Source organism: Hyalella azteca, unplaced genomic scaffold, assembly GCF_000764305.2.
Source record: "Hyalella azteca isolate HAZT.00-mixed unplaced genomic scaffold, Hazt_2.0.2 contig10495, whole genome shotgun sequence".
NCBI lineage: Eukaryota > Metazoa > Arthropoda > Malacostraca > Amphipoda > Hyalellidae > Hyalella > Hyalella azteca.
This window is the reverse complement of record NW_025940535.1, coordinates 1-27503: the sequence shown is the minus strand read 5'-3', so window position 1 is coordinate 27503 and position 27503 is coordinate 1. Positions and strand designations below refer to the sequence as shown.

General features: G+C 36.5%; 1 protein-coding gene across 2 annotated transcripts; it reads right to left on the bottom strand.

The window, feature by feature from the left end:
• Window positions 1–1971: 1971 nt before the first annotated feature.
• Window positions 1972–17585, bottom strand: LOC108668694 (glycine receptor subunit alpha-4; the record flags this gene model as incomplete). 2 transcript variants are annotated; one of them, XM_047882448.1, is given in 10 exon segments in its annotated part: window positions 1972–2659; window positions 2931–3218; window positions 4559–4759; window positions 6362–6591; window positions 7096–7230; window positions 7779–7861; window positions 10774–10892; window positions 11990–12097; window positions 14430–14589; window positions 17208–17585. In XM_047882448.1, coding segments are annotated over 10 exon segments (1785 nt in total). In that variant the 3' UTR covers window positions 1972–2509.
• Between the last annotated feature and the right edge of the window lie 9918 nt (window positions 17586–27503).

The following is a 27503-nucleotide window of genomic DNA, read 5'->3' as shown; positions in this document are numbered from 1 at the left end:
CGGTGTTTGCTCTTGTCGTCTCGTCTTTGAAGCCCTCGAAGTTTCGACGAAATCTGTGCTGCTCTTCATGTCCAATTTAATTCACGAAGATCATTTAGATACATGAAAAAAATCGCAAAGCTGATCTTGTGATTACAGCAATAAGCAAAAAAGTAATCGGAAGGTAAAATAAAAAAATATTACCTTTGTAAAACGGTAGATTACGAACATTAATCAAACATGTTACAGTGTTTGTTGTCCTACATAATTTGAACTTTGCAATTAACATTTCAAAATTTGAAATAATTTCAAAACAATATTTTTTTGTTGTATTGAACCTCAGCTATCGAGAAAACTGAAAGATAATGAGAAAACATATAAATTGCCCAATATTTGCTTCTTCGACAAGAAATCATTTTCAATGAGATAAAAGTTGCATTTGGAAGCATATAACCAAATTTCGTTGTATTTGTATTCCACAAAAAACTTTGTCGTAAATAAAGGCAGTACAAGGTTTTCAGATCCAATAAGGTTGAGCATCGCAAGAGAAAATTTACTAAATGTCTAGTAATATTTTATTAACTGTAGAATAATCCAACATTTAGGAATAACTTATAGATCCACATTAGCTCATTGTGGAAACATTAATGCGTAATAATAATATAGTTCGCTTTAGTAAACTAAAAGTATAAGTAGAAAAAATGAAAATGAAGTAAAACATGTTCGATGAAATATCCGGGAAATGTATAAACACTTTTGAATAGCCACCGGAAAATGGGAGTCACTGACTCTTCCAACAACGTCTCAGCGTACTAAAGATTTGAATAAATTCAATGCATGGTCAATTTGAGCGCTCTAGTTCTTGGTTCGAGACGACGGCTTAAGACGATGTCTTGCATGGCTTTGATTGCTGGATCCATGGTTGAACTATATAAGGTTGACCCACGAGAAGTTCCGTCTTTCAGTTCAGTTTTCTTGTTACGTCACGTAGATCGAGAAACGTAAACAAACCCGTCATTCCCACGAAGGATTGGTCGACAGGTTTGATCGCACTTCGGTGATTGGTTAATGCCCGTGACGTCACTAAGATCAGTGACGTCAAAGGCCAACAACGAACTATATCCGCAAAAAATGGGCTTCTGATAGGTCAACCTTATACTAGTTCAACCATGGCTGGATCGTGAGGGCGATCCAGCCAACGACCGGATATTTTATTCAGTTTCGTTATCCGAGCAGCGACAAAGAAGCTTTAGTCGATGGAACATCGAAATATTCGGGAAGGGATTAAAATATCTAGCAATCGGAAGTCAGAATTCAATTGGTATTGCGTTTCTGATACTTTCCTGAAATGTTCAATACAACGCGAGAAGTCTCAAAATAAAAATATTTTAAACACATGAGTTTAGTTCAAAAATTACATTTGAGGCCACAAATTAAGGTTTTCAGGTTATTATCTTAGTTATATTTGATGATGCATTTGAAATGCATACAAATCTTAATTTACGGAAAAAATTCTCAACAAATATATACAATTTAAATTAATGCATATTTCAGATGCATAAATATTCTCGCATTTATATTAATTCAGATATGTGGTATTGATTTTATTGAAATAAGGTTTTATCATCGACGTGAATATTTTATAAATGTTTAAACTCATTCAACTAGTTTCGTGATGGACATAAGAAAAAATATTGATAAAAATTCCATAATTTCTCGATTTTTTATTGGCTAAAAATTCAGCGAGAAGATTGTTAATGAAATTTAGAGAGTTATTAATTTGTATTGAGCTTCAACGGTCAACTATTTTTCAATGGAATCATGAAGGTAATTTTTGTGTATATTCGTGATCTGCACGTTATATTAATTTACTTTTCGAAAAAATCGAATAAATTTCAGGTGAAATTGAAGAAAAAGTTTCCCTAAATTTATCAATAATTTGTGCAAGATATAAAGAGTCTTACAATAAAATTTTATATTCGTAAGGTGCGTATAAATGTTTGAGAATTAAGAGAAAGAGAAGAATTGATTTTAAAATAGAACAATTCCTTATTCATTATGCAAGATCGTGATAATTCATCGGTATCAATCTGTGGATCCGTTGGTTTGGGTTTCAACTAAAAACTAGTTCACAAAATTTCACCGTAGCTTTCACCGTAGCTTTGAAGCTACGTAGTTCACGTAGCTTCAAACCAATTTCAAGTAACGCTACATCCCTTGAAGTTCAACAATAACTGCAAACTTTTAAATAAATCCAAAAACTGTTATTCGCTCTTTCGCGCTATGGTTCACGTAAAACAATGACACGTAACTTTCGAGATCTTGGCCTCTCATAACTTTATGTATTTAGAAAATTGTAGCACCGAACTTTCAGTTTGAATGGTTTTCACGCTCGATTGGATGAGGGGAACATCTTCTCGCGCTATTGAGCATAATTTCTAATAAAAGAAGTTGTAAAGATTGAGAAGCATCGAAATAACTCCAAACAACATTAACCGGGAGTCTTGTTGCTTGGAATAAGACTTCAACCCTAAGACTCGACGTCATTGGAGCCAAAGGCGGGCCACTCGACAACGAAGACGCACCAGTAAACGATGTTCAGAATCGTGAAGGAGAGCGGGAAGACCACTCGAGAGAAGCGGTCGATCAGGATAGCGCGATGACGTCTCTGCTCCATCACCTGATCGACAAAACAAACATTCTGGGATGAGAGGAGGCCTCGCAACTATTGCTGTTGATAACGATGTTGACGTTACGCAGTGACGATGATCAAATTTCAAGGTGATAAAGAAATTCAAGTTGCCGGTAAGTTAAAATAGTCTGAAAATTTGTTCGTCGAATATTGTACCTTTACGATCAATATGGTAAATGATAAACATGTTGATTGAAACACATTTGCCTGCAACTATCAATACTTCAACCTCGATTAATTATTGTCCATGAATCATTACCTGTGACCAGTTATTGTGGTGTTTTTTGGGTGACGGCGAAGAAGTCAACGGGCACGGCATAGTTCGCTTGTTTTGATTCTCTTCTCTGTTGTTCTTTCTGAGATGCGGCGATGTGGTGGCGGCGGCTGGTGGAGGTGGCGGCGGTGGCAAGGCTATGGAAACAGCGGCTGATGTCACGGATGTGCCGATGCAGCCGTAGTGCTGGGCGCAGCAGCATGGTCCGATGTGTTCACCACAGTGCGTGTGTGTCGGCATGCACCGTTTGCCGATCGCGCAGTCATTCTTGTGCTTCAAATATTTCAAAAAAACATTCAACTTTTGCAAATTGATCAATTACAAAGGCAGAGGAAAAATTTACTTTAAAATACTCTTTACAACTATGGCAACTTATTTTCATAAATCCAAACACATGGAAATTCGAAAATGAGCGTAAACAGTAACGAAATGTAATGAGATTATACAGAGGAACAATACCATGCAATAGAAGTGCGTGAAAAGTTTAAGAAATGAACTTTTTTTTTAATCAGCTCACCATCCACGTGAGAAGTTCAGAAAACTTTTGCATTTGCTGCACAAGAATTTTCACTTTACGAATTCCAAGGAAAAACATTCCGACCTACTGAGATATTATTATTTATTTTCATCCAGAAGAAAGAAATGCAGATTCTAATATTACCACAGACTCAGCCTCCTTTATTAATTCTCCGTCTGTAAAATATTATTCTGGCATTCATGTATCGGGCTGGATTACACGGGAGCGCCATAACGGCGTGAGAGGATCACTCCTCAGCAGACCCGTTGTTCGCAGGAAGACGTTTGGTCTAAACGCACCGAGGTTCCCGCATCCCGTAGCGTCTGTAGCGGACGCCTAACGGTCTCGAGCACCTCTCCGTCTTCCTTTGCCCCCATTTATGTAACATTTATAGCACTGCTGGCAATCGCAACAGCTTCCAGAATTGTGGATGGGTCAAAATATGTCAGCTGAAACACAACTTTATTGCAAAGACTTTTTTTAATATTCTGAAGACTAAATATTTGTTTGCTGAAGCACAACAGCTTTGGAGAATGTTAAAAACACGTCTGTTTTCTGTGTCAAGTACGGACTGTGGGTTTCTGTGATTTTCGACGCTTCGTGCATCATATATAATATGAATGTTTGCTTCACCAAAAATTACCGCGCAACCTGATAATTCTGTCGAAATCTAAGCGACAACTCGCCATTCTTAAGTTATCTTCCACCAAAATCTTACGAGAATCTAACCTATATATCTAATGTGATTTCCAACTTCGATTTGCATCAATAGTTGGTTAGATTTTTCATAAATATTCTGAGATTTTTGATCTGAATGTAAGTTCTCCCAATCCATCACTTTTTGAGGCCACCAATCTAACCTCAATAATGTGATTTCCAACTTCAATTCGTATCAATACATAGTTGGTTTTTTCATAAGTATTCTGAGATATTTTATCTGAATGTAAGTTCTCCCAATCCATCATTTTCTTAGGCCAAGTTGGTTTGATTTTTCATAAATATTCTGAGATTTTTTATCTGAATGTAAGTTCTCCCGTAATTTTTTTAGGCCAGCAGCAAAGTGGTTGCGTTGGTAAGCTCCATCGATCGTACATACCTGCTTAGCTTTGATTCTGGCGTCGAGAGCGCGGCTCTCCTCAGGGACATCCCCCAGTACCACGTTGACGAGTGCATACTCCATCAGTGACAGGAACACGAACACCATACATGATGACATGAACACGTCTATTGCCTGCAAATACATGATGACATGAACACGTCTATTGCCTGCACATGATGACATGAACACGTCTATTGCCTGCACATACATGATGACATGAACACGTCTACTATTGCCTGAAGAAATGAACAAGGCAAAATGCATAATATATATAGCCTATACTGTACCATAAAAAAATATCTCATTGAAAAAGGTCTATTGAATGCACGCTATGCAAATGCTTGCCATATAACACTACGTGAATATGCTTGATGCCTGCTCAGTATATATATGCCAAATGATATCATGAATGAAAAATTTGTCTTCAGTTTTTCACAACATTTTTTCCTAAATTCTGCCTAAATTCTCAAGCCTTCCTATAAAAGTTAATCGAGAATGCGAAACAAAAGTGAATTGCATGCATCACAACCAAAACTGAAAGATTTGCTGATTAATCTACAATTTATTCAATTTACGGTATACCACAATATTGGACAATTTTCCAGGCATAATTTGAGCCGATGTCTCCGTATCGAGTGCTGAACTGTTTTCCAAAGCCAACAAGACGCAACTTATGAACTCCAAATTGAACATTGCGCAAGAGTTGCCGCGCTCGTTCCTAAGCGCCGATGGTCGGCATGTCTGGCACGATTTAATGCCACTGGGACTGCTCGGCTCAAACTAAAATTCGTGGCAGTTCGAAAATTTGGCATTTAACGCTCCAAGTTGGGAGTAATGTCGCAGATCCCTCAAATCGTAGCTGCATTGATAGACGTCCTATGACGGTGACTGGTGCTGTAGAATGAATTTTAATGAGGGGACTTTTGGAATATTTTTTTCTGGACATATTAGCCTCTAAATACGGAAACAGAATGATGCTACCAAGTCGACTAATTTTTTTGATTATTTTGTGTTATAATTATGCCTAGAGTTGATCATTAGTTGGGTTTTTTTAATTGCAATGCGTGGACTCGAGCCACCACGACACCATTAATTTTCTTTCCGTGAGTAAAATGGGTAAAATTTAGCAACTCAAATACTTTTGGGCTCGGGTCAATTATTTCTGAAATTAAGTTCCTTACTTCGTTCCTTTAACAGAGTTTCAAACACGACACCATAAATCAGCGAGCCCGTTGGTGCGTGCCGCTAAATGGCGGCATGGCTCTTAAAATAATTTACCGAAAAACGTGCTAAGATTTCATAATTGTTTTAAACGCCACAAATCTGCGTGATATAAAAATACCCTGCCGCTACCCTGCTCTAAAACCTTTTAAGTTTAATGGATTTCTTAGCGTGGCTGACGCACACGTTAGAACCGAAGGATGAATGAGCTTTGACGAACGAAGGTGGCTCCAGTGCAGACTTCTTTTTGGACTCAAGGAACTTTTAGGTTTTTTTAGATTCATCAAGAAAGAAAAAAACCATTCGCGTATTAAGAATTTTTATCCAGTCACCAGAAAAACGTTGTGATATTCAATATAATCCTTTGAAAATCACGCTGATCATAAATTAAACGCACTTTGAGCTCGGGATTAATAAAGGACATCACTTGCAACCGCGCGTATAGTATCTAATCATCTTATAATTATATATAATATATAATATAATAATATAATATATGATATCTAATCATCTTATGGTGTTATATAATATATAATATAATGATATAATATATAATATCTAATCATCTAATCCACGTACCTTAATGTAGGACACCGGGGGCAAGGATTTCTGTGAGTTAGCGTGCTGGGTGGCGAGGGTGAGCAGCGACGTGACGCCGAGGGTGACGCGCGCTGGCACGGCCTCAGGACGGATCCAGAAGGAGATCCAGGACATGATGACGATGAGACATGTGGGGATGTACGTGTGGAACAAGTAGTAGCCTAGCCGCCGCCGGAACGTGAATATGATCTCCAGGCATGTGAAATTGCCTGGAATATCAGTAGATTTATGTTGATTAATGATATGCATAATGAAAATAAATTTTTGTATTACCTGGAATAGAGTAGATTTATGTCCTAGCATAAAATTTTCTTCCTATTTCATTATTTATTAACTTATTTTATTAATCTTAAGTTTTTTCTTCACTTTTAACTATTTAGGAACGTGGAAATGAAAATGATAGCATGAAACCAATGCTGAACGAATCACCCATAAGTCAACAACTTATGGAGGTATATTCCATGCAGTTTTTAATTACTTTGATGTGACATATTTACATAGCAACAAAATAGAATTTCAATGAAGAGAAAAATGAGATTGAAAACACGAATAAAAGGGTACAACGAAATTGAAAACACATGAAAATCAATGAGTGTGTACCGGTAGAGTAGACTTGAGTGCATAGAATTTAAATGAAGAGAAAAATGATATTGAAAACACGAATAAAAGAGGAACCCGAAATTGAAAACACTTGAAAATCAAGGAGGCAGTACCGGTAGAGTAGACTTGTGTACAGTCGCCGGTCACGTTGCGGACCAGGTCCAGCTGGGGGAGCTCGATGCTTTTGTCCACCTCCAGAGGGACTGTCGGCTCCCACACAAACACTAAGTCGTCGGTCGTGTGGGAAACTGTGGCGAAAAAAGATTAGAGGTAAATCAAATTGAATAAAACTAAAAAATATTTTGGATTGAAGTTAATTGAAATATCAGATGTCAATTTAAATGTATTATATCGAAAAGTTAGTAGTATTGGATGACTGAAAGTGTTACAATATTGATCTGATGTCGGGTCCAACAATAAGGAAAAGTTAGAACTGATAATCAATTTTTAGTTAAAAATAAATTTAAGTGCCTTCAGTGATTTAATATACTAGCTACGTAAAGTTTTAATTGAAATTTCAACGCTGAATCGAGTTAAGCACGAGGATATGGGGAAAAAAGAAATAAATCTATAAGTATTATTTAAATAAGTAAAACTATTTTCCTTAATATTGACTGCATCAGCCACCAAACTAATTTAATGATGTAGTCGTTTGGAAGTCACACGGGACAGCAACGACAACACTGTGATGTTCTGTGCCACTCACTGCTCTCTATTTTCATGGTGCACTGCTGTACACAGAACAACTCACTGCTCTCTATTTTCATGGTGCACTCCTGTACACAGAACAACTCACTGCTCTCTATTTTCATGGTGCACTCCTGGGTGTCGTGTGGATACACTTCGAAGTTCATGGCACATGACAGCACCAACGTTAGCCTGTTCAAGTAAAAAGGAAAATTCATTTAGTATAATTTGCACTTTTATATTTCCCACTAATTAATCGCCTACATAAAGATAATGCATATCGCGAATATAAAATATATCAACATCGTATCATTTATATCAATATAAAATATATCAGCATAAATATATCAACAATATAAAATATATCAATAGTGATATCCGAATTTTGAAATTGATTCATAATATTCAAAATAAAAACATAAAAATTATACCTACATTTATTCTGATCAATGAGAAGTACCATCGTATTCCACATCATATTTAGACATGTATTTATATATTCTTGTCCTTCAATAGGGAAATTGAGCTATTCAAGAATTTTTCCAAGAAATTCTTATGCTTCATACACTCCGAGACAGCACAGACAGTGCCACTAATGAATTCTGAAGACGGACACAAATTGGGAGTCCCTCTGGAATTTGCAAGCTGCCGGAGTTGGGTTAGCAAACACCCGCATACCATGACACACTGATTACAGTTACTGTCTTGCCGCCGTCAATTAGGACTGCAGTTTAATTAGGCCCAGGATGGCGCATCATTACTTGAGCCCTAATGACCATAACAAGCATAGTTTGAGGACGCAGGTTAACACTTGGGGACTTGGAATGTTGCTTGCAAGAAAGCAGATAAATAACATAAAAAGCTGAGAAATAGGGAAAAAAATTGTGTAGGTATAGGTGAAGAAAATCATCTAATGCAAAATATATGTTTTTCTATAATGATGATCTCAAAGTTTTAACGTTCAGAAACACGAGAACTGAGTTGATGTTGTGGGAATTACATCTGGTTAAGATCATTCTATCAAGAAGCAAGCCAAATTTCAAAATCACAAGGGAAAGAGCAAATTTTCTCATATTCTGTCAGAAGCCATGAAAAATTCCGTGAATTAATCAAATTCTGAAGAGCTGGCCATGGAAATGCATGAATCGTGTACAATTAATGTATAAAATGTTTTCGTGGCAATTGTGAAAGCGCAATTGACCAGAAAAAAATGGTAATTTATTTTAATATTCAGAAGCGCCTGCCAATCAAGGGCCAATTAACTCTGTTCTGTTTACACGCCAGAATCCATAAAAGCTCAGATAATTGTGCTCAAAACAAATATCAAATTTTCTGTCTTTTCAATTCAACGCTAACTGCATGTCCAAATAGAGCTTGTTCAGAGGCCCTCGTAAATTTTAAGTACCGGCAGTTATAATAAATTTCTTTGTTTTTAAAATTTGCACAAAAGCTCACCTGCTTGTTTTGGCTGCATTGTGAGCCTGTATTGTTTTTCAGATAAAGCAAAGAATGAAAAATAAAAATGAAAAAAAAAGAGTTGGTGCTGATACCAGACATTAATTACCCTGTAGCTTGGCCGTTACCCGTGCCGCAATTAATACAAGTGTCAAAAATATGCTTGAGTGCAAGCTGCGAGATGAAGGGAGCAATATCGTGCGAAATAAAATAATTATTTTTTGATAGGATTGTTTTGTTACTCATCACTTTATTTATTTTTAGGGTATACGAGGAATTTTTTTAAGTCCTGATCATCGTAGTTTTTCAGTAGGAATCTTTTGGCACAGCTGAACTCTAGTTGCTAATTAAAATGCAATGTTTTTATTACAGAATATTTTCTCGCGATTTCGCATTGACGCCTGAACTAATTACGTTGTTTTTGGGTATGTTTTCTATACAAATAATTTAATGATAAAATATAGATAACAACACTTGTTTTTCCTATGTCATAAATAAAATTTTTTAAGTTTATCAAATAATATCTCAATTTTTGCAAAATTATTCACTCAACCTAGTCGGGGAATATTTTTCACAAGATTTTTAAGCGACCTTAATTGATCTTTCAATACATGATGTTGACTTTAGAATGTCGTCTATACAATGTTAGTCAAAATTTTAACTAGCTCTTCGATGACGCGAATAAAAGTCGTCAGCTATACTAACAAGCGGGAAATATTTCAACTTACACTTCTAAATATTTACCGTAATCGAAGGGCCGACGACGTTCGTTTACTTGTATGGTTGTAAATCTCTTTAACTTTTAACTGTCTATGACATTTTTATTACCTTCCGAAATTATCTCAAATGACATTATTAAATAAATAATTTATTTCTTAATCCAGCGTAACAATCTATGTTAATAAACTGTATTTCATACAAGAACGCCCAAATCAGCCGAGTAGCGCACTTGGGATGCTACACCGAATTTCAGTAAACCGAGATCAATCAAATCAATTACTTTACTTCTAGCAATTCCTTAACACGATCTGCTGGACATTTTCGAGCTTATTGCTTCGCCAACCACCGAGCTGAATGCAAACTTTACTTACTTTATTTATATGTAAACGGCATGTGTGCAAATAAATCGGCGATGAACAAATTGTTAGTTGTGATTTTATGCAAGTGACATCATGTTCACTCAAGTCACGGCCGTTCATGATGGAGGTTAGAACAAAATTTGTAGATATAACTACTAAGTGGGAATTTCGGGCAAGAGTCTGTGCTGTTAAACATTTCAACGCGCAAGTGAAGCGCTTGATATTTTCCATTGAGATTCGGCAACATTTTGTTAAATACAACTATTGCCAATAACTGCACAATTTGTTATCAATTTTTCATGTGTGGTGTAATGAATAAGTGAAATGGTTTTGTTCCTCGTTTATTTTACCAACTTTAATGATTACAGCATTAAATGATTAATCTCAAAGGATTTTTATTCATATATTATAAATTCGCATAACTAGTTACCATACTCTTTCATTTTTCGGTGAATCATAAAAACACACGCTGGACCTTCAATTTATCCCGAATCATCCATATTGAATTATGGATAAATGGTTAAAACACATAATGGTTAGAGCACGTAAATATTCACAAAGACAACTCACTTGACCATATACAGGATGGTTTTGTCCTGGTAGAGCCACAGGTAGTGGTTTGGGATCGTCATCTCCTGGAATGTGACAGCCTTGGCATTCTTGAAGAATGCGTCAGGGCGCCATATTCCCTGCAACAACAAACGAAAGACGGTGTTTATTTACAGAGGAAACTTTTCCTTGATTGAACCATTAGAGAAAACGTCCGTTTGAGTAGATCAAGCAAAATATCAGTTGGTAATTACCGTTTGAACGCCGAGTGGCACTGCATATGTAGATCAGTGGATTTCCTTAGATAAGAGCTACCAAACAATCGCTACGAAAGTAAAACAATTCTGAGCCTGAAATTATTAAATGTCGCTTTTCCCAACGATCTTAAATCCTATGTTACGTGGGATAACTAATTTGCAAGAAACAAGGATATAATAAAGTTGCATTGCTCCAATGGAGGGAATGGAAAAAGTGCAGACGCAAATCAATTCCACGATCAATCTGAGCAATATAATATGATCTGTCCCTATTGACTGTCGTCAATGACTTATTCGTTAAAAAAAATCGAAAAAAATTATTGACAATTCCACGATCAATCTGAGCAATACAATAGGATCTGTCCCTATTGACTGTCGTCAATGACTTATTCGTTAAAAAAAATCGAAAAAAATTATTGACAGAACAGAGCGGTGCCAACATTTGGCGCTCGATATAGTGTCGTGTAGACGACGGGTGCCGCTGGGGGAAGTCAAGCCGGAAATGAAGCCTCTTCTGGGACTTGTTTTGTGCTCTGTATTGTCACGTGTTTTGCTCCACAACATATTTTTGTTTTATTAGAAATAAAAAACTTTTCGTCCTCCCTTGCACATTATTTAAAACAACATTAACAACTTTTAATGCGCAAAATTCTGAGGGATTAACTAAGTTGGGATATAAAATGTTTTTTTTTTAATTTTGTACTTTTCATTTGCTAAGAAAAAGATTGAGTGCACGCAACTTTGTAAATGTTTTATGCCATTTACACACCTTAATTTATTCGTTTCTGCTTCTAAGCCCTCGTATATATGCACATACATGCTTTCCTTAAAATTAGGTTATCTGGTGATTGATTCAATTGGGCGTAACTTTTTATTGCTAAAACTAGGGACAGTTCCTGCTTGCTCTCTAACGTAATGTATATACAATACTCACTACCTATTAACTTAATTTATTTCAATAACACTGTTATCTACCATACCTTGAGCCATTGCACGGGTAGGAGTCTGTATGGCTGCGTCATGTTATCGGGGAGACGCAACCGAGCATCCTTCCAGCTCTGGGCGAAGAAAATGTCTGCTGCGTAGGTCTGTAATGTACCAATAAATCGTCCATTGCGAATCTACAAACTGAAAACTTTTCAGGCTCAGTAGGTTCTTCCAAGGTAAAGGTTCAACTACGAGCGTAATTTTTCCTCACATCTCAGAGCATAAAATTTTGGATAGCAGTGCTGAACGGCTTACGTTTAGTTTCGTTAAAAGTTTTCAAGTAAATTAACTCCTCTCATCCCTCATTATTTCACTCTACATTAAGTATGATATAAGCACAAATTATTCTGTATGATGACTGCCATACTAGAAGCAGGTTGCATTGAATTTGATTAAGAAATGAGCTAATGCGGGCATCTGGATTAAAAATTCGTTCAGCAGGCTTGGCTATACGCACTTCCTTTAACGCTCGCAATGTGCGAATTAAAAGTGTATATAATTACCAGTATATAAAAAGCTAATAAGAAAATTATAAAAAAAATTATCTGGTCTTCAATGAAACCTTATATAGTACATTATAAAAACCAGCAAATAAGTCAGCGTTTTAAATACCAGCGTTTTAAGAAGCGTTTTCGCTTCTTAAAATTATAAAAAAATTTTGGTCTTCAATGAAACCTCATATATTACATTATAAATACCAGCAAATTAGTCAGTCGTTTTGCAGGATTGTCAATCCACGCATATTTGGATCCCTGTTACGCGAAATCCCGGTAATTGGAATACAACTAAGGTATAATAATTAGAAAAAGACTTACTCAAACATAGAACCCCCGTTTGACCTTAGCTACAAATGGAAGAAACATCTTATGTTTATTTTCAATTAAAATTATATGCATGCTAATTCAATTATCAAATTCTTATTTTTTCGTCCTGTTTTGACGTCTCCTAATATTTTCCCTCTACGAGCAAAATTTCTTACCCAAGTAATACCACACAAATATAAATATCGTGGAAACTCTCCCAATCTGCACAGGCAACAAACACACAAATTTTGTCATGTATATATCAGATTGAATGCATTCTTCTCGCATGCGTTTTCGCTTCTTAAAAATCTTAATTTGTTTGAATACAAATATGTGAAAACTCACTGCCATCACTTGGAGGGACTTGGTAACGTGTTTTGAGTTACATTCCCCTTGATCAAATTTTCAATCCGTCGATATAGTCTATATTAAATCGTAAAAATATTTTTAGTTACCCGACTAGTCACAAATTGTCCTATTCATCACCTATTGTCCCCATGTTCTTATTCGTCTCCTATTGTCGTAATGTAACCTAGTTAGACTATAAGGGCTTGCCCTTAAGTAACTCTTCTTCCAGCAAAGGCTTAGCATAGGATCGAATTATTCACCTAGATCACGGCGTTTTTCATGTAATTAAATCCAATTACGAGAACATTTTAAATTACCTTTTGAAAATTTGGTGTGAACTCGTGTAATCCAATCGTTTAACTAGTGCATGTAATGACATCGTTAAGGGAACTGATAAAATTTGAACTAAATATAAAGAATATACTGTGATTTCAAAAACTAATTCAAAATTTACGATGAAATTTTTCAGTGCATCAAAATTTTGCTGTTATTTTTCTTCAAGGAAAAACATGTCTTTTTAACAGGCATGTTCGGAAACTCATCCAGCCGCCGCTCGGAATATATATAAAGAATATACTGTGATTTCAAAAACTAATTCAAAACATACAATGAAATTTTTCAGTGCGTCAAAATTTTGCTGTTTTTTTTCTTAAAGGAAAAGCATGTTTTTTTAACAGGCATGTTCGGAAGCTCATCCAGCCGCGCGCGGAATATTGCCGCCGTGAACAAAGTAATTGTCGATGCGAGACTGCGGCTTACGACTCAATTGGACGTTCTGCAGAAGTAATCAGTCAGCATCTGAAACATGGGCCCAATTTCTAGCTTCTTTGGAATTCAATTTTAAGGCTCCCATGGTCGTGTTAAATTCTACTCTGGGTAAGAACTTGCGCTAAGCCCTAATAACATTCTTTGCTCAGGGAGACAGGCACACCGAGCTGTCGTCGCCATCTTGGTTTAATATACGTACAGTAAACTCGATAAGTAATTTCCTCTTCATACAAATCTTTGTTGATCAGCCAATAGCTTATAAAATAACATATGAAAGGAGTCTTATGCAGAAATAATCGGCTTCCAAATTTCAATTTAGTCACGTTACTGTTGATCCAGGAAGACGACCAAGATAGGCAAGTAAAACCATCGATGGAGGCAACAAACGAAATTCCAACATCAGGAAACCTTCAACAGTGTTAGTGACAAGCGCAATCATTTGAGAAGCCGTAAAAGCTTTTACAGCGTCGTAATATTTCGCCGTCATTAATTACGCGCTCGACGGCTTACGTACCATCGAACTCTCGTCGATCGAGTCGAGACTCATGACCGTGACGTGGAAGTAGACGATCGTAGGCTGGCCCTCCTCTCGAGGTGGTGTCATCTTGTCGTAGCTTCGAGGGTCCGAGGGTAGGATGTCCTGGAACTCGAGGGCTGCGTCGCTTGAGTCCCGGCTGTAAAAAAAATTCAGCGGAACAGAGACATCTGATTATTTGTTGGCGAATGATGGATGGACAGTAAATTCATCTCAATACTTTCACTCGCCCGGAAAAAAACATAGATAAGATGATTTTTGCCACTCTAATGACGCTTGCTACTCTTTTCGAGAAGTGAACAATAATCCAATTAGTCCCAAGCGCTTTTTACTAATAATAACACAACATTAATATAATTCTAATAAAATTAATTTCAGCCAATAAATGAGTTAAGAGTATGTGAATAAAACATCTTGCAACAAATGACACATACGACAGAAAATAATGAGTAGTTATCATGAGAATTATATAACTCGATCACATTTTTCGAGAGATTTGGTGTAGAGGTGAATGTCTCAATAACAACTGATGGGAGTCGCTGAAGAGGCTTTCCATGGACACACAAATCTGGCTTAAGATGTTGTGCTGCTGGCATCGATATCTTGAAATTAATTCCTTCCAGAGGAACATCTAGGACCAACATGCCGATCTTGGAACACCATACATATCCTGGGACAACATGCCCATCTAGGAACAACATACCTATCTTGGAACAACATAGGTACCTATCTAAGAACACCGTACCTATCTAGAATATAAAAGCAAATAAAACGGCTAAAAAATTCACAATTTCTTATGAATGAAAACATTTCGGAATCCAGCTCCATCGTCAGTTCAAAACCTATAAGACAAGCAGAATCAATTAGAAAACTGGAATTCACATTGCAAATAAAAACCTAAATTGACAAAAGAAAAAATAAACATTAGGCGACAGGCCTATCTATTTGCAATTCAAGGGGATAGGAGCTGCAGGCTGCATTTAGTTTATCTTTCCTCGATTGCAATGAAACAAAATCTAATGGCTGTTTCCAAACCTCTTCATTCCAAAAGTCAACTTTTACCGTTTTAAGCACCAGCTTTTTTAGTTTTTACTCAATACACTTAAAAAATTAATGGGATTAAAACATTCATGAATCGTGGCTTCCGTATTTGTTCAACTTTCAATGCTATGCACATTAAATTTGAATTTTTGCGCAGCATCTTTTCATTAAATGTGTTTCCGTAGCAATTTGTTTATACTCAAATTAAGAAATTCATGTCTAGGCAATATAATGAAATTGTTCCCGATTGCGACAGTAGGAACCTGATTTATTGTTCTTTTCCCTACTTCGGCAATGCATCCGAGACTTTGAGTAAGGAATTGAAAGTTCTGTTCAATACATATCTTCCGAATGTTAATCTGCAAGTAGTCTTGGCGAATAACTTTAGAATCTGCTCATTCTTCAAGTATAAAGATACTATCCCGCTTTATATGCGTTCGTCCCTAGTATATAGATACAGCTGTGCGTAATGCGCATCAGCGTACGTCGGTATATATATGACATACCGCAATTTTTACACTAGATTGGCGGAGCATAAGGGCAGAAATTTTAGAACGAAACACTACCTGCGCATCCTCCTCATTTAGCTGTGCGCGTCCATGCCGAGCAGTGCAATGTTCCGGTGTCCGATAGTGATTTTAGAGTTCTAGCTTACACGACCGGTGTTACTGACCTACGGATTTTAGAATCCCTGTATATTTTTAAACAAAAACCTAGCTCAAATGCAGCCTTCAGCTCCTATCCCTTTGAAATTGTAAATAGATCGGCATGTCACCTTATGTGTATGTTTTTTCTTTTTTTTTCTTTTGTCGATTTAGGTTTTTATCTTCCATGTAAATTTTAGTTTTCTAATTGATACTGCTTGCCTTATAGGTTCTGAACTGACGATGGGGCTTAAGTCCGAAACGTATTCATTCTTAAGAACTTAAGAAATGGTGAATTGTTTGGCTTTTTTCTTTGCTTTTAAATTCTCGATAAACTTGCGATTTAAGCAATCAAGTGATTTTAATACTCAAACCAATCTAGGAAGAACACAACGTTCGTCCTCAAAGAAAAATGAATTTAATCATGATTGCTACTCTATTGAGGCAATAAATTTCCTGTATTTCTTCTCTAGAGCCAACATTGAAGTTATCGGTACAAATATGGAGCCTTATTCCATGGAACCTGTGCCTCCTATTATAAAATAATTTAACTACGATCCATAAAAGCGTACTCTGAGCTCTTATTTTCCAAATGGCACACAAAATTTTACGATCATCTTATCTTTAAACACCGCATCGAGCTGAAGAAGCTCCCCGATGCCCGTATTCGAGTTTGGTGTCCCACAAAACTCACTAATATTATGGGTAGCTTGAGTGGAGGAGCCTATTATGAAAATCTTCTATTAGTTTCAACCTGGAAATTCGACCAAAACCCATGTTCTCCATTACCTAATTGAGTTTCACGACATCTGGACAAAAACCTCTAATGTATTTACTTGAGCCGTACACTCGAGGAAAAAACCTGTTCAAATATGTTAGTAACATAGAAAAAAGTTAATTTCGATTTCATAGAAATCTTTCTTTGCACTGGAACTGAGATTTTATTAAAGAGGCAGCATTTTTATCAGTCCCATGTGTCGATTTCATTTTTAAATTTTTTTTTCAATTTACTAAGTAAACATTGAGCAGCGAAATAAGAAATAAAAACGATAACTTGCAAAAGATAACTCACTCGTAAGCTTTGGCTGTGACGTCTGTGATGCAGATCAGCAGAAGAGAAATGATTGTCATCACTTGTCGCATCCAAACTTGAATTGATGAATCGAAAGGGGTTCCATTGTCCCTGCCTCCTTCTCGATCCCGAGCATGATTGTCGCACCGGTTTCTTTCTGTATACCCTGAGTTATTGAACGGAATTGGTCTGTGGTCTGCAACAAGTTCTGAGTTGCCTGGATGCGAAGCTTGGCGCCTCACACGACGAGAAGTTTCCTCAATGCAAGAAATTCCTGCTCCTATGTAGTTGGAGGTCGTGTTTTGATGCATGTCACCGAAAATCTGAGTACTGAGCAGAGCTTTCAAATCGATACTCGAATAGAAATGGCAAATTTACCAGTACTTGTATTTTAATGACTAAACTACACATTCATTGGCAACATGCACATAGTATTTTCGAATAAGGTGCATGAAATTTCAAGATTTCATGCATGAAATTTCTGAAACACCGTGCCAGTTCTCCACATGAGAAATTTTTTCAAGGGACCTTGAAAGTTGCTTTATTTTGCATCCGGCGCAGGGTCTCCAAAAAGCAGGTAGGTCAGCTGTTTTGTCTTGATCCTTTTAAATTTGTATTCACACAACGTGGCCTCTAAGAACTTCCAGTTTTGGGATTCGTGCCGACAGAAGTTGAAGGGTTTTTAGAAGAGAGTTCTAGATTCAAGGGATTTACGCCAGACAAAAACTTGGGATGATAATTTCACTAGACTGCCGTCAGCTGTCCTGCGTGCAGCGAAATTTGCCGCGGCAGCCAACAAGTTCTCAGCACAAATTAAACTAATAACAAAGAGTTTTGATTATCATCTTGAGCATCTTTTGTCCCTGGTGGAAAAATCAATGCGGTTTAAATTGTAAATTGTATATTTGTACCAGTAAAGTAAAAATAAATATAAGTAAAAGCATTCGAACAAATTTTATGCCATTAGATCGTAGTAAGAAATTTTAGAATGACATATGTGCTGGACATTTTTTTTCTAGCATATAGAAGCCAGAACTTCATTTTCTACTCGACCATTCAGTTACATAAATGAACTGGCAATAACGTTCGATCGCACTTGAATCGTTCTATGGTTAATTTCTCGACACGCTTGAATCACGGCATCTAACGGCCAACTACCGCGAGTGAAACCCCAAGATGTAAGTGATGGAAATAACTGCGCCTTCTGTAGCTTTGAAATTAAAATCTCAGCTGTACTGCATGTTAAACGCAGAAGACAGTCAAAATAGGTATATAAATCAATACCAAATCACACAAATTAAGAGGCTTAGTACCTAGGAACTCACAAATAATAAATATAACTTCATATTATGATATCAGACAACGTACAACATTTTCCCTGAAATATAAACCTCAGCGAAGTGACAGTTGATTTAGCATAGTCTATAAAATGATGAGAACATGATAATCTAGACCAACTGTAAAGCGAGTCGTGACACGCACTGAAAGTAATAAATTTCAAAGCTTTTACCTCGACAACATAAAATTGCCGCTGATATTATTAATCAATTACGAGTAGTGAACACCCTAACGTGATACGAATAATTAAAACGGAAACATTGCTGGCGTAATGTGGTTGTCGATAAGACGATTATTATTCATTTCAAAAGCTGGTATTTCGTAACAATTAAAACGGAAACATTACTGGCGTAATGTGGTTGTCGCTGAGACGATTATTATTCATTTCAAAAGCTGGTATTTCGTAACAATTAAAACGGAAACATTACTGGCGTAATGTGGTTGTCGATGAGACCATTATTATTCAAAAGCTGGTATTTCATCCAGATATTGGTTCATGTCTGTGCCAGTATTTGAGTATTGCCAGTAGGCTAATGCAGGGCAAACATGCACGGCTTGTACAACGGCCTACTCCAGACCACAAACGATTTCAGCAAATCAAGTTGGAATCGACAAGATGGCATCGACTATCGGAAAAAAATAATGCAATATGTGTATTTATTCAATTTAAAATTTTATTATTCAGTTTTATGTCATTATATATCCTCTAAATAAAATCATGAGAAGAAATCTACCCATAATTTCTCTTGTTTGATGGGATTCCTTAAAGAATGGTACAGAGAGAAAGAAGTGATTTTTAGCTTAAAAATTTGTGTTGTTGAAATTCTCAATAATTTACCAAATGTATTGCTTATTAATGGCGATATCATATTAAAGCGATATATGTTATCTTACTACTGAATTTTCAAAAGATAATGAATACAGAGGCTTCTGAAACATGATCACAATATAAAAATAAAGTCACTATTTGGACCTTAAATTTTCCCAAACTACTTCAAAATTTTGTGTTAGGTGCAGATAACTTATGTATTTTCTTTCAATATATTCCGAATCTAATTAATGTTTTGACGCGTTATTCAAAAAATATTCTCTAATAATACACAGAATTGTTTCATTCCAGAATTCATTTCACAAAATCATAGAAGTGAAACAAAGCATACTGCTCTGCACAAGAGAAAGGCCGTGGAGTTTCGCCTGAGTTCTAATACCCTGAAGCTAAAGAAAAATTCGAAGTGGCTCTGAAAAAATAAATAAAGAGCGTCGTGTTCGCAGCAGGAACATGGTCCGAGCACCGGATTTTCAGCAAGCTCAGTCGCCCACAAAAGCAGTATCTGTTGTTTCTGAGGCAATTTGCACCCTCTGAAAGGCCGCGTTGCAGAAGCAAGTGAACAATGAAGAGGTCGCTGGTCTAAGCTTTGGCCCCTCGACATTGTAAGATATTAGGCTGGCTCATATATGAAATTGAATTATTAAACAGCGCTTTGTGTACTTCTTATGAAATGAAATATGAAAAGTATTGCGCATGTAATCAAAACGAACAATCATGACTAATCCTAGTAAAGGTCTTCTTTCCTTCAATGATCATTGAATGTAGACCGGAAAGTTTCCGTCTCATGTCACGCACTTTGAAGTTGAGCAATAAAATTCTCATTAGCAGGACCTAAACTTACAGCGCCCGCGGTCGTAACCTCATGAGTTTGAACTTATAGGATTCGAGAGTTGAAGCGGCAAGCTTTTTCACGTGACGGATCTTAACTCGTGTTGCGGCCTTCCACTCCTGAAAGACAGATAACCTAGACGGTAAAAAGCTTTTCAGTGCACAAGTTCAATTTGTGTCTCCCGCAGGCATGACAAAAACAGTGTATTGCGACCCAAAGTTTGTTAGTGCTGAACAATGTTAACTATCGCGAGAGGGAGGGAGGGGTCAGCTAGGTTGTTCCCTTATATATCGTCTGCCCCGAGCAGAGTCAACTTTCAGGTGATTAAAATTGTTAGCGGAAAGTTCGTTGAGCAATTTTACTGAATTGCATTTTTAGGTTTAATGTACGATGATTCAGAACTATTATTCCTTGGTTGGTTGGCTGAGTCAGGCCCAGTCCAGATATTATACAAAAATAACTTCCAGATATTTTTGGCAGTTTCACGAGTCAAGACAAGAAAAGCGGAGGTTTTAGTCATGATAAAATCATTGGACCTTCTTAGTGAAAAATTTACTGACATAAATGCCAAAATAGGTATTTTCAATGCACTTTATTAACATGCCAAAAATATTTTGATAATTTTACTTTTACTTGGAATCAGAAGGAAAAATAAAATTGCAAGTTTTAATTCGTCCGTCTCTCATCGAAAAGATGTGGAAAGATATATTTTCTTTCAATATTACAAGGTGATTGTAAGTGGCTAAAATGCCCTAAAGTACATCTTGAGCAAATAGAATTAAACAAACCGACGTCGCGTCCGAATTTTAAGTGTGCAGCAAAACTTCAATCAAATATTTATTTTGAAGCTCAATTGTATAAAGATTCAGGAGTTCTTTAAGTATCGGGACAATAAGAATAATGATTATGTATGACATCAGGTCTTCCTAAACACAGAATATCTAAAAATGAACTGACTTTCATGTTATATTAAAGATAACGATTATGGCGCGGTTTAGCAATGATTTGAAGTATAACTCAAAGCGCAATGTTTAGAATTACGGTAAATTTTTCATTTATATTTTCACCGACATCAGTCAAAGGAAGTAATTGGAATTACTTACCAACATTTTTACAAACATTTTTGTACTTCTTAGCAAAAATCTATGCCCATGGCAACTGTACGTAAAGCTCAGTCTCTGCGTCTTCTGAAAGAATAATAACAAAATTTTTGTTATTAGCGCATTTGTTTGATCATCCATCACATGGAAAATATTTTTAAAACGCAGTAAACTTTTTCATCAGTATTTGCTAAAAGCTTCCTTCTACCATCAAGATATCTACGATGAGCAGTTATGCCTCTTATCATACAGATTGAACATAAAAAATTCACTTAACATTTTTGTTCTCCGCCGTAAAGCTCTTTATCAGTACTAGCCGGACGTCATGAAGTTGCTTGTTTAAGGAGCTGGCAAGACAGGGATAAGAACATCGTCCCTTATGCATGCGATACTTGGCAGATGTTATCGCCCTATAATATTTGGGTGAGAGCGCTCTTAAGGCCTGCTTGGCAGGTCTTAAGGCGCCAGAGCGCACGCATCTCTAACGGCCCAGGTATCCACTACCTCTTGTACGAGGGGCCATACTTTCAAAACTCGCTAAGTGAACGTAAGTACTTACGCTCTATTTCCTTATCTATGATTGGTGGATTTGGCTTGATAGGCCGTCAATGATTGGCTGATGAACTTACGATCTCTTAACTTTTTTTGAAAGTATAATAGGCCCAGTTGATGACGGCTAAACCTGACGGCTAATGACGGCTAAATCTAACTTCCTTAGCAGGTTCATGTTCATAATTCACTCTTAATGAAATGACAGTGTCAGTTAATGACAGTCCGGCTGGCTTAAATTGTTCCAGTCCGCAGAACATACGCAGGATCGAGATCCTTTCAAGTCTAGTCTACAACCCCATTTCTTTTGTACATCAACATTGGATCGAAAAGATTCCGGAAATCTTTAGGTTCACTTTGGGCTAGTTTTCTATGAAAGTTTAATAAGTTATTAATTTTAAATAATAAAATCATTTAACACCAGAATTCAGCAGAATAATATTGGTCATCATTTCCTGATCCTCAGAACAATGAGATCTTCTTGATGTTTGAAAAATTTTTGTGATGACACGAAAATTTTGTGATGACATTAATAAAACTTTTCACTATAATGATTTTTTTACTCTGAGAGGTTCCTACCGAAATTTGCACAACATACCGTAGTACCAGGAACAATAACAGGAACTAAAATAAATTTTCATCCATGTACGATGGTACTGTCTTCATGTGGAACTAATAAGTTAATAATAAAATTAATAACTATGTTGCTGCGATAGAATAAATTAATGCGCAGCTTTAAAAATTCTTGCCTAAAAATTTTTCATTCCGTTGCATCCTAATTTCATTAGTCGGCGCAATAATCAAATCCCTAATTAACAATTTCTACAAGTCAGTTCAAAAAGTTTATTCTTAAAGTAAGTCAGTCAGTTCAAAAGTTTATTCAAAAAGTCATTTCATGTAGTAACGGCAGACCAGTACGCACTGGACGTAGCTCGAAAGTTTAACACACGAGGTTCGTTACACTTCTCGCTGTTCGAAACAGACTGGAGAATAAAGACAACCACACATGTTTTTTTAGACAACGAAAATATTAAGCATGTGTGTGACAGTTGAAGTCAGGTCTAGACTTCAGAGGTCTCTCAGCATGTGGGATAAAATTGTTAGTATAGTATAGTATAGTATCTTCGGCATTAAATAAATAGGTCAGCAGGCGAGTCCAATTATTCAAGGTAGACAGGAGATTAGTGGTGCATGATCTGCCAGCAATAAAGCCATGCTGACAGTCTGATAGATGATGGTTAACAGTCAAGTGATCTATAATCCTATCCCTCATAACCGATTCCATCACCTTACACACCTGTTATTGTGATGTGATGATGATATTACACACCTGTTGGTGATGTTATCACCATCACCTGTTATTGACACATATTACACAAATTGTTCGAGGTTCAACACACAATAAAACCTAACAAGAATTCCACACACCAAAATTTACACAGGTCAAAATTCATGGGAATAAATTCAAGGTCATACAATAGAGAGCAAAAGAATCGATCCTACTCTAAAATATCAAAGATTGAGTACACGGCATAGACCCGTTCACTGAGGCGCCGCAGACTGAGTGTTACTAAGGATTTCAATTCCGCAATTCAGGCTCGAATCGGAGGTGTGATTTAATATGGCTAGCAAATATAAGATATTTAACAGCTCTAAAATGTGCATAATCGAAAAATTTAATTGATTTTGCAGAAGAAATTTGTCACAATATTCAAGGTTCAACATCTTGTAGGGAAAGCATTATTGTCTTGCACTTTAGATGTTTCAAAGCCATACAATTATTAAATCAAGCAGTTGACTTCTTGCAGTATTGGACCTGAATGAGCCTTGAAGCATAACTGAAACCCCTTTTTTCTACCCATGAGATGTGCACCAATCCTGTAACTTTGCAGTCAATAGTTCATGAAGGGGATTAGGGGCTTGATTCTGCTCGAAAAAAAATTGATTTCCACTGACCGACAAAAAACCCATGAAAAAATAAGTCAGTAGAGCCGCACTCTGTTTGTAATTCGTCTAGGGTGAAAACCTAGGGTTTTCTAAGGGACGACGAATACGACTTGCCTGAATCTACTAGACACTTCTTCTTAAAGTACTTATTCTTAACTCTACATTAAAGACTAAGATGTAAAAGATGTAATAGGGGAATTCATATATAAAGAAGAAAAGGCATCCGCTCAAACCTGTCTCCTACAAAGATGTCAACAGAACTGAATTACATTTGCTCAAACAATTTTTCAGCTCCACGTGAACAGTCCCACGAGTAATATATATTCACAAGAGGGCATTTCACAGCTTCTCTTCTCCAATTGTTCTGGATTTCTAATCAACTTCCAATTTTTTCTACTTCACAAGATTAAGAACGTATGAGTAAAATTCTCATCGGAGCCAATCAAAGTTATATATGTATTACAGTATTAGGTTTTTCCACAAAAAAAAGAAGAAAATTAAAAAAAAATTATAGATTTATAACATATCTTCAATTTTTATACATTAGAGCTTTAAAGCATTAAAACAGCCTCAGAAAATGTTCGAATCTATTCGGTTACTTTTTAACGGTTAGTTTTAAAAATGCGAGCTGAAACTTTCATTTAATTGTCATCTTTTATAGACAAAAAAGGTAATTATCCACTTCACGTTGTTCAATAATACGGAAAACTTCCAACGACAAACAAATCATTTCACCTTTCAGCTCCCCTTTCAGCTTCAGGACGGATTCTTCCGTCGAATACTTTGTCCATGAGTCTTCACGAGGAGCTTTTGAATAATTCATCCTGACTTTCCTTGTCGAATAAAGACATCGCCGATACACAAGCGGAAAATCTCAAGACATGGCCAAGCGGAAAAACTTCCAAGGCAACCAAATCCCTTTCGAAGAAATCCCGAGCAATCCTCGAAACCTGAATTCTCAATATAAGAACAGAAAATGTCAAATGGATAAAAGTTTTTCCTTCACTCAGATTTAGAGACAAAAGTTATCGTTCGGAAATGCCTGAAGTTCACACTGACCAATTCTTCGTTTGTCTTGCCGAAATAACGCTACTCCAACCGACCGACATTTTATTGTGACGAAATTTGTGTCGGTCGCAGGAGCCTCTGGAGGACCGAAGCCACAATGCAAGAGAATTCCAAAGTCCTGGTCACTTTGGTCTCTACAAACACTCGAGGATCCCACGTGAGTTGCCCTGAATTTCACTTCACCGAATTAGGAGTAGCCGCTTTGAAGCGCGAGTTTCGGGGTGCTTGGTAACAGGCGAGGTGCTTGTAAACAATAGAGCTAACGCCTCAATGTGAGATCCTAGAGCACACGCGTTGTGAAGCTTGAACCAAATGAACACTAACAAAAGATAAGCCAGAAATCAGCGCAGGTCTCATGATATTCGCCTATAAAAACAGACCGTGCATTGCACACAAACCGCGTCAAATTTTTAGAAATTATAAATCATGCTTAAATCATAGAAGAGAAGATCAAAATTTCACTATTTTCAAATTATTCATTTAAATACTATTGGAAAACTGTGAATCATTGAAAGATGAAAGAGGCAAAAATTATAATAGCTAATGAATAAATCATGGTTACATAAAAAAGTAAAGTTAAGAATAAATGAAGCCAAGATAATATTCGACTTGCGTGGCATTCCTTAAGATGTAAGCCGAAAAAATTTTATAATATAATGTAATGACCACTCATTACCGATGCTCTAACATCAATTCGCAAGTTTATAACGTGCCGCTCATCTTAAAATGTCAGGTACAGCGCGTGTCGGTGGCAATAAAGACTTTCTGCCAACGCAGACATCATTTCACAAGTTCTTATCAAGTAATATATTAGCTTATAAATGAAAACATAACCCAAGCTAAGGCCGCTCCACGGAGTGCCTCCTCCACTTACCCCAGGAGACGTCAGCAGTGATGCAGTAATGCAAGTCTGTCCTGTGAATGAAATTTTAAACAATTATAAGACTAACCAAGCTAGCAACCTACAAATTTTCTGCACCGTGACCATTTTTTCTGGTGTTTGTAGGCAGGAATGGACTCTACGTAAATAAAATTGAGGCATAAACGTGAAGTCAATGAGCTTCAAATTAAAAATTTTTGAATGTTATTAGAAACAAACATTAAATTTTACCACAAATATTGAAATCATTGAACTTAAAAATTAGTCGACGTCCCTGATTCACAGAACTGCACGCTCTGTAATATGACACGGTAAAACAAATTCCAACAAATCCTGATAAAATGTAATTATTTTTTCAGGGAAAATGATGATCCTATGTGGCTCTCGTGATTTATTGCCGAACAAACTCCAAGAAAATGAGAGAGCCCGTCCATGAACCTTCCGCTCGAAGGTTCATGGAAATCGAAATTCAAGAATAATGACCTCGCCTGAGTTCTGACGCTGCCTTCCGGACTGAAGATCATCTAGATTTATAGCAGTTGAATTAACAGAATGAAAAGTTCGGTTTAAATGCCGGCTTTCCGATGGGATCGCTGGACTTCGCATCAGTTTATTTTTCGGAGATTTTAAATTTCATGAATAAATTATACAGAAATAAATACAATATAGACTTTAGAAAAAGTTTTACAATTTAATTTATTTGGAAGGTGCATTGAAATACCTAGAGTTTATTTAATGGTGGTCTCTATTTATAATTTTCTCCGAACGAAACGTGTCAGCAACATCACGATTAAGTGTGGTGAAAACCGAAGAAATCGGGTGACTTAAATCACAAAGATCGATGGTTGTAATCTACAGGATGCAGCGAACTCGACAAGGAATAAATCACAAAGAGCGATCAGGCGTCAGCGACAAGCTTCGAATGCAAGCAACGGCTTACGCGCGCCTGGGCACTCAATCTTAGGCTGGGGCCATACTTTCAAAATTCGCTAAGTGAACGTAAGTACTTACGCTCTATTTTCTTGTCTATGATTGGAGGATTTTGCTCGAAAGGTCGTCAATGATTGGCTGATGAACTTACGATCTCCTAACTTTTTTTGAAAGTATGGGCCCTGGTCTCTCACGAGCTACGAGCCTCAGTTCTAAATCTGATGCTGCAGCAAAGTAACAAATACAGAGATTATTTTTACGTGATACAGATAATTTTGGAAGGGAGATTTGGATAACGGAAAAATAGTTAAAAGCTTTTTTTAATTTACTCACTTCACCTTACCTCATTAACTCACCTCCGAATATCGTGAAAAAAAAATTTTCAGAAGTATCATCAAATGTGTTGCGAGAATTATGATGAAAATTTTTAATAAATATGAAGGAAATTAATCACATTTTCTTTATTTAATTAATTTATCAATCAATCATGGAATTAATGATAATAAGAAAATTATTCAACGTTAAAGAAACAATTATTTCTTTATCGTCGTTAATTAGGCTAAATGATATTGCTTGTGTTATCTTCTTCCCTAGTCCACCTAACTCCTCACATAATTTATACGATTAATAAAAATTTCTTTAGAGCTCTCCGTAAAATTAACCGCTCCTACCACTCGTGAATTGCAGGAGCGCCCCGCTGTCTTAATGAGGATGTCGATTGCCTAGGTACCTAACCTAACCTAACCTAACCTAACCTAACCTAACCTAACCTAACCTAACCTAACCTAACCTAACCTAACCTAACCTAACCTAACCTAACCTAACC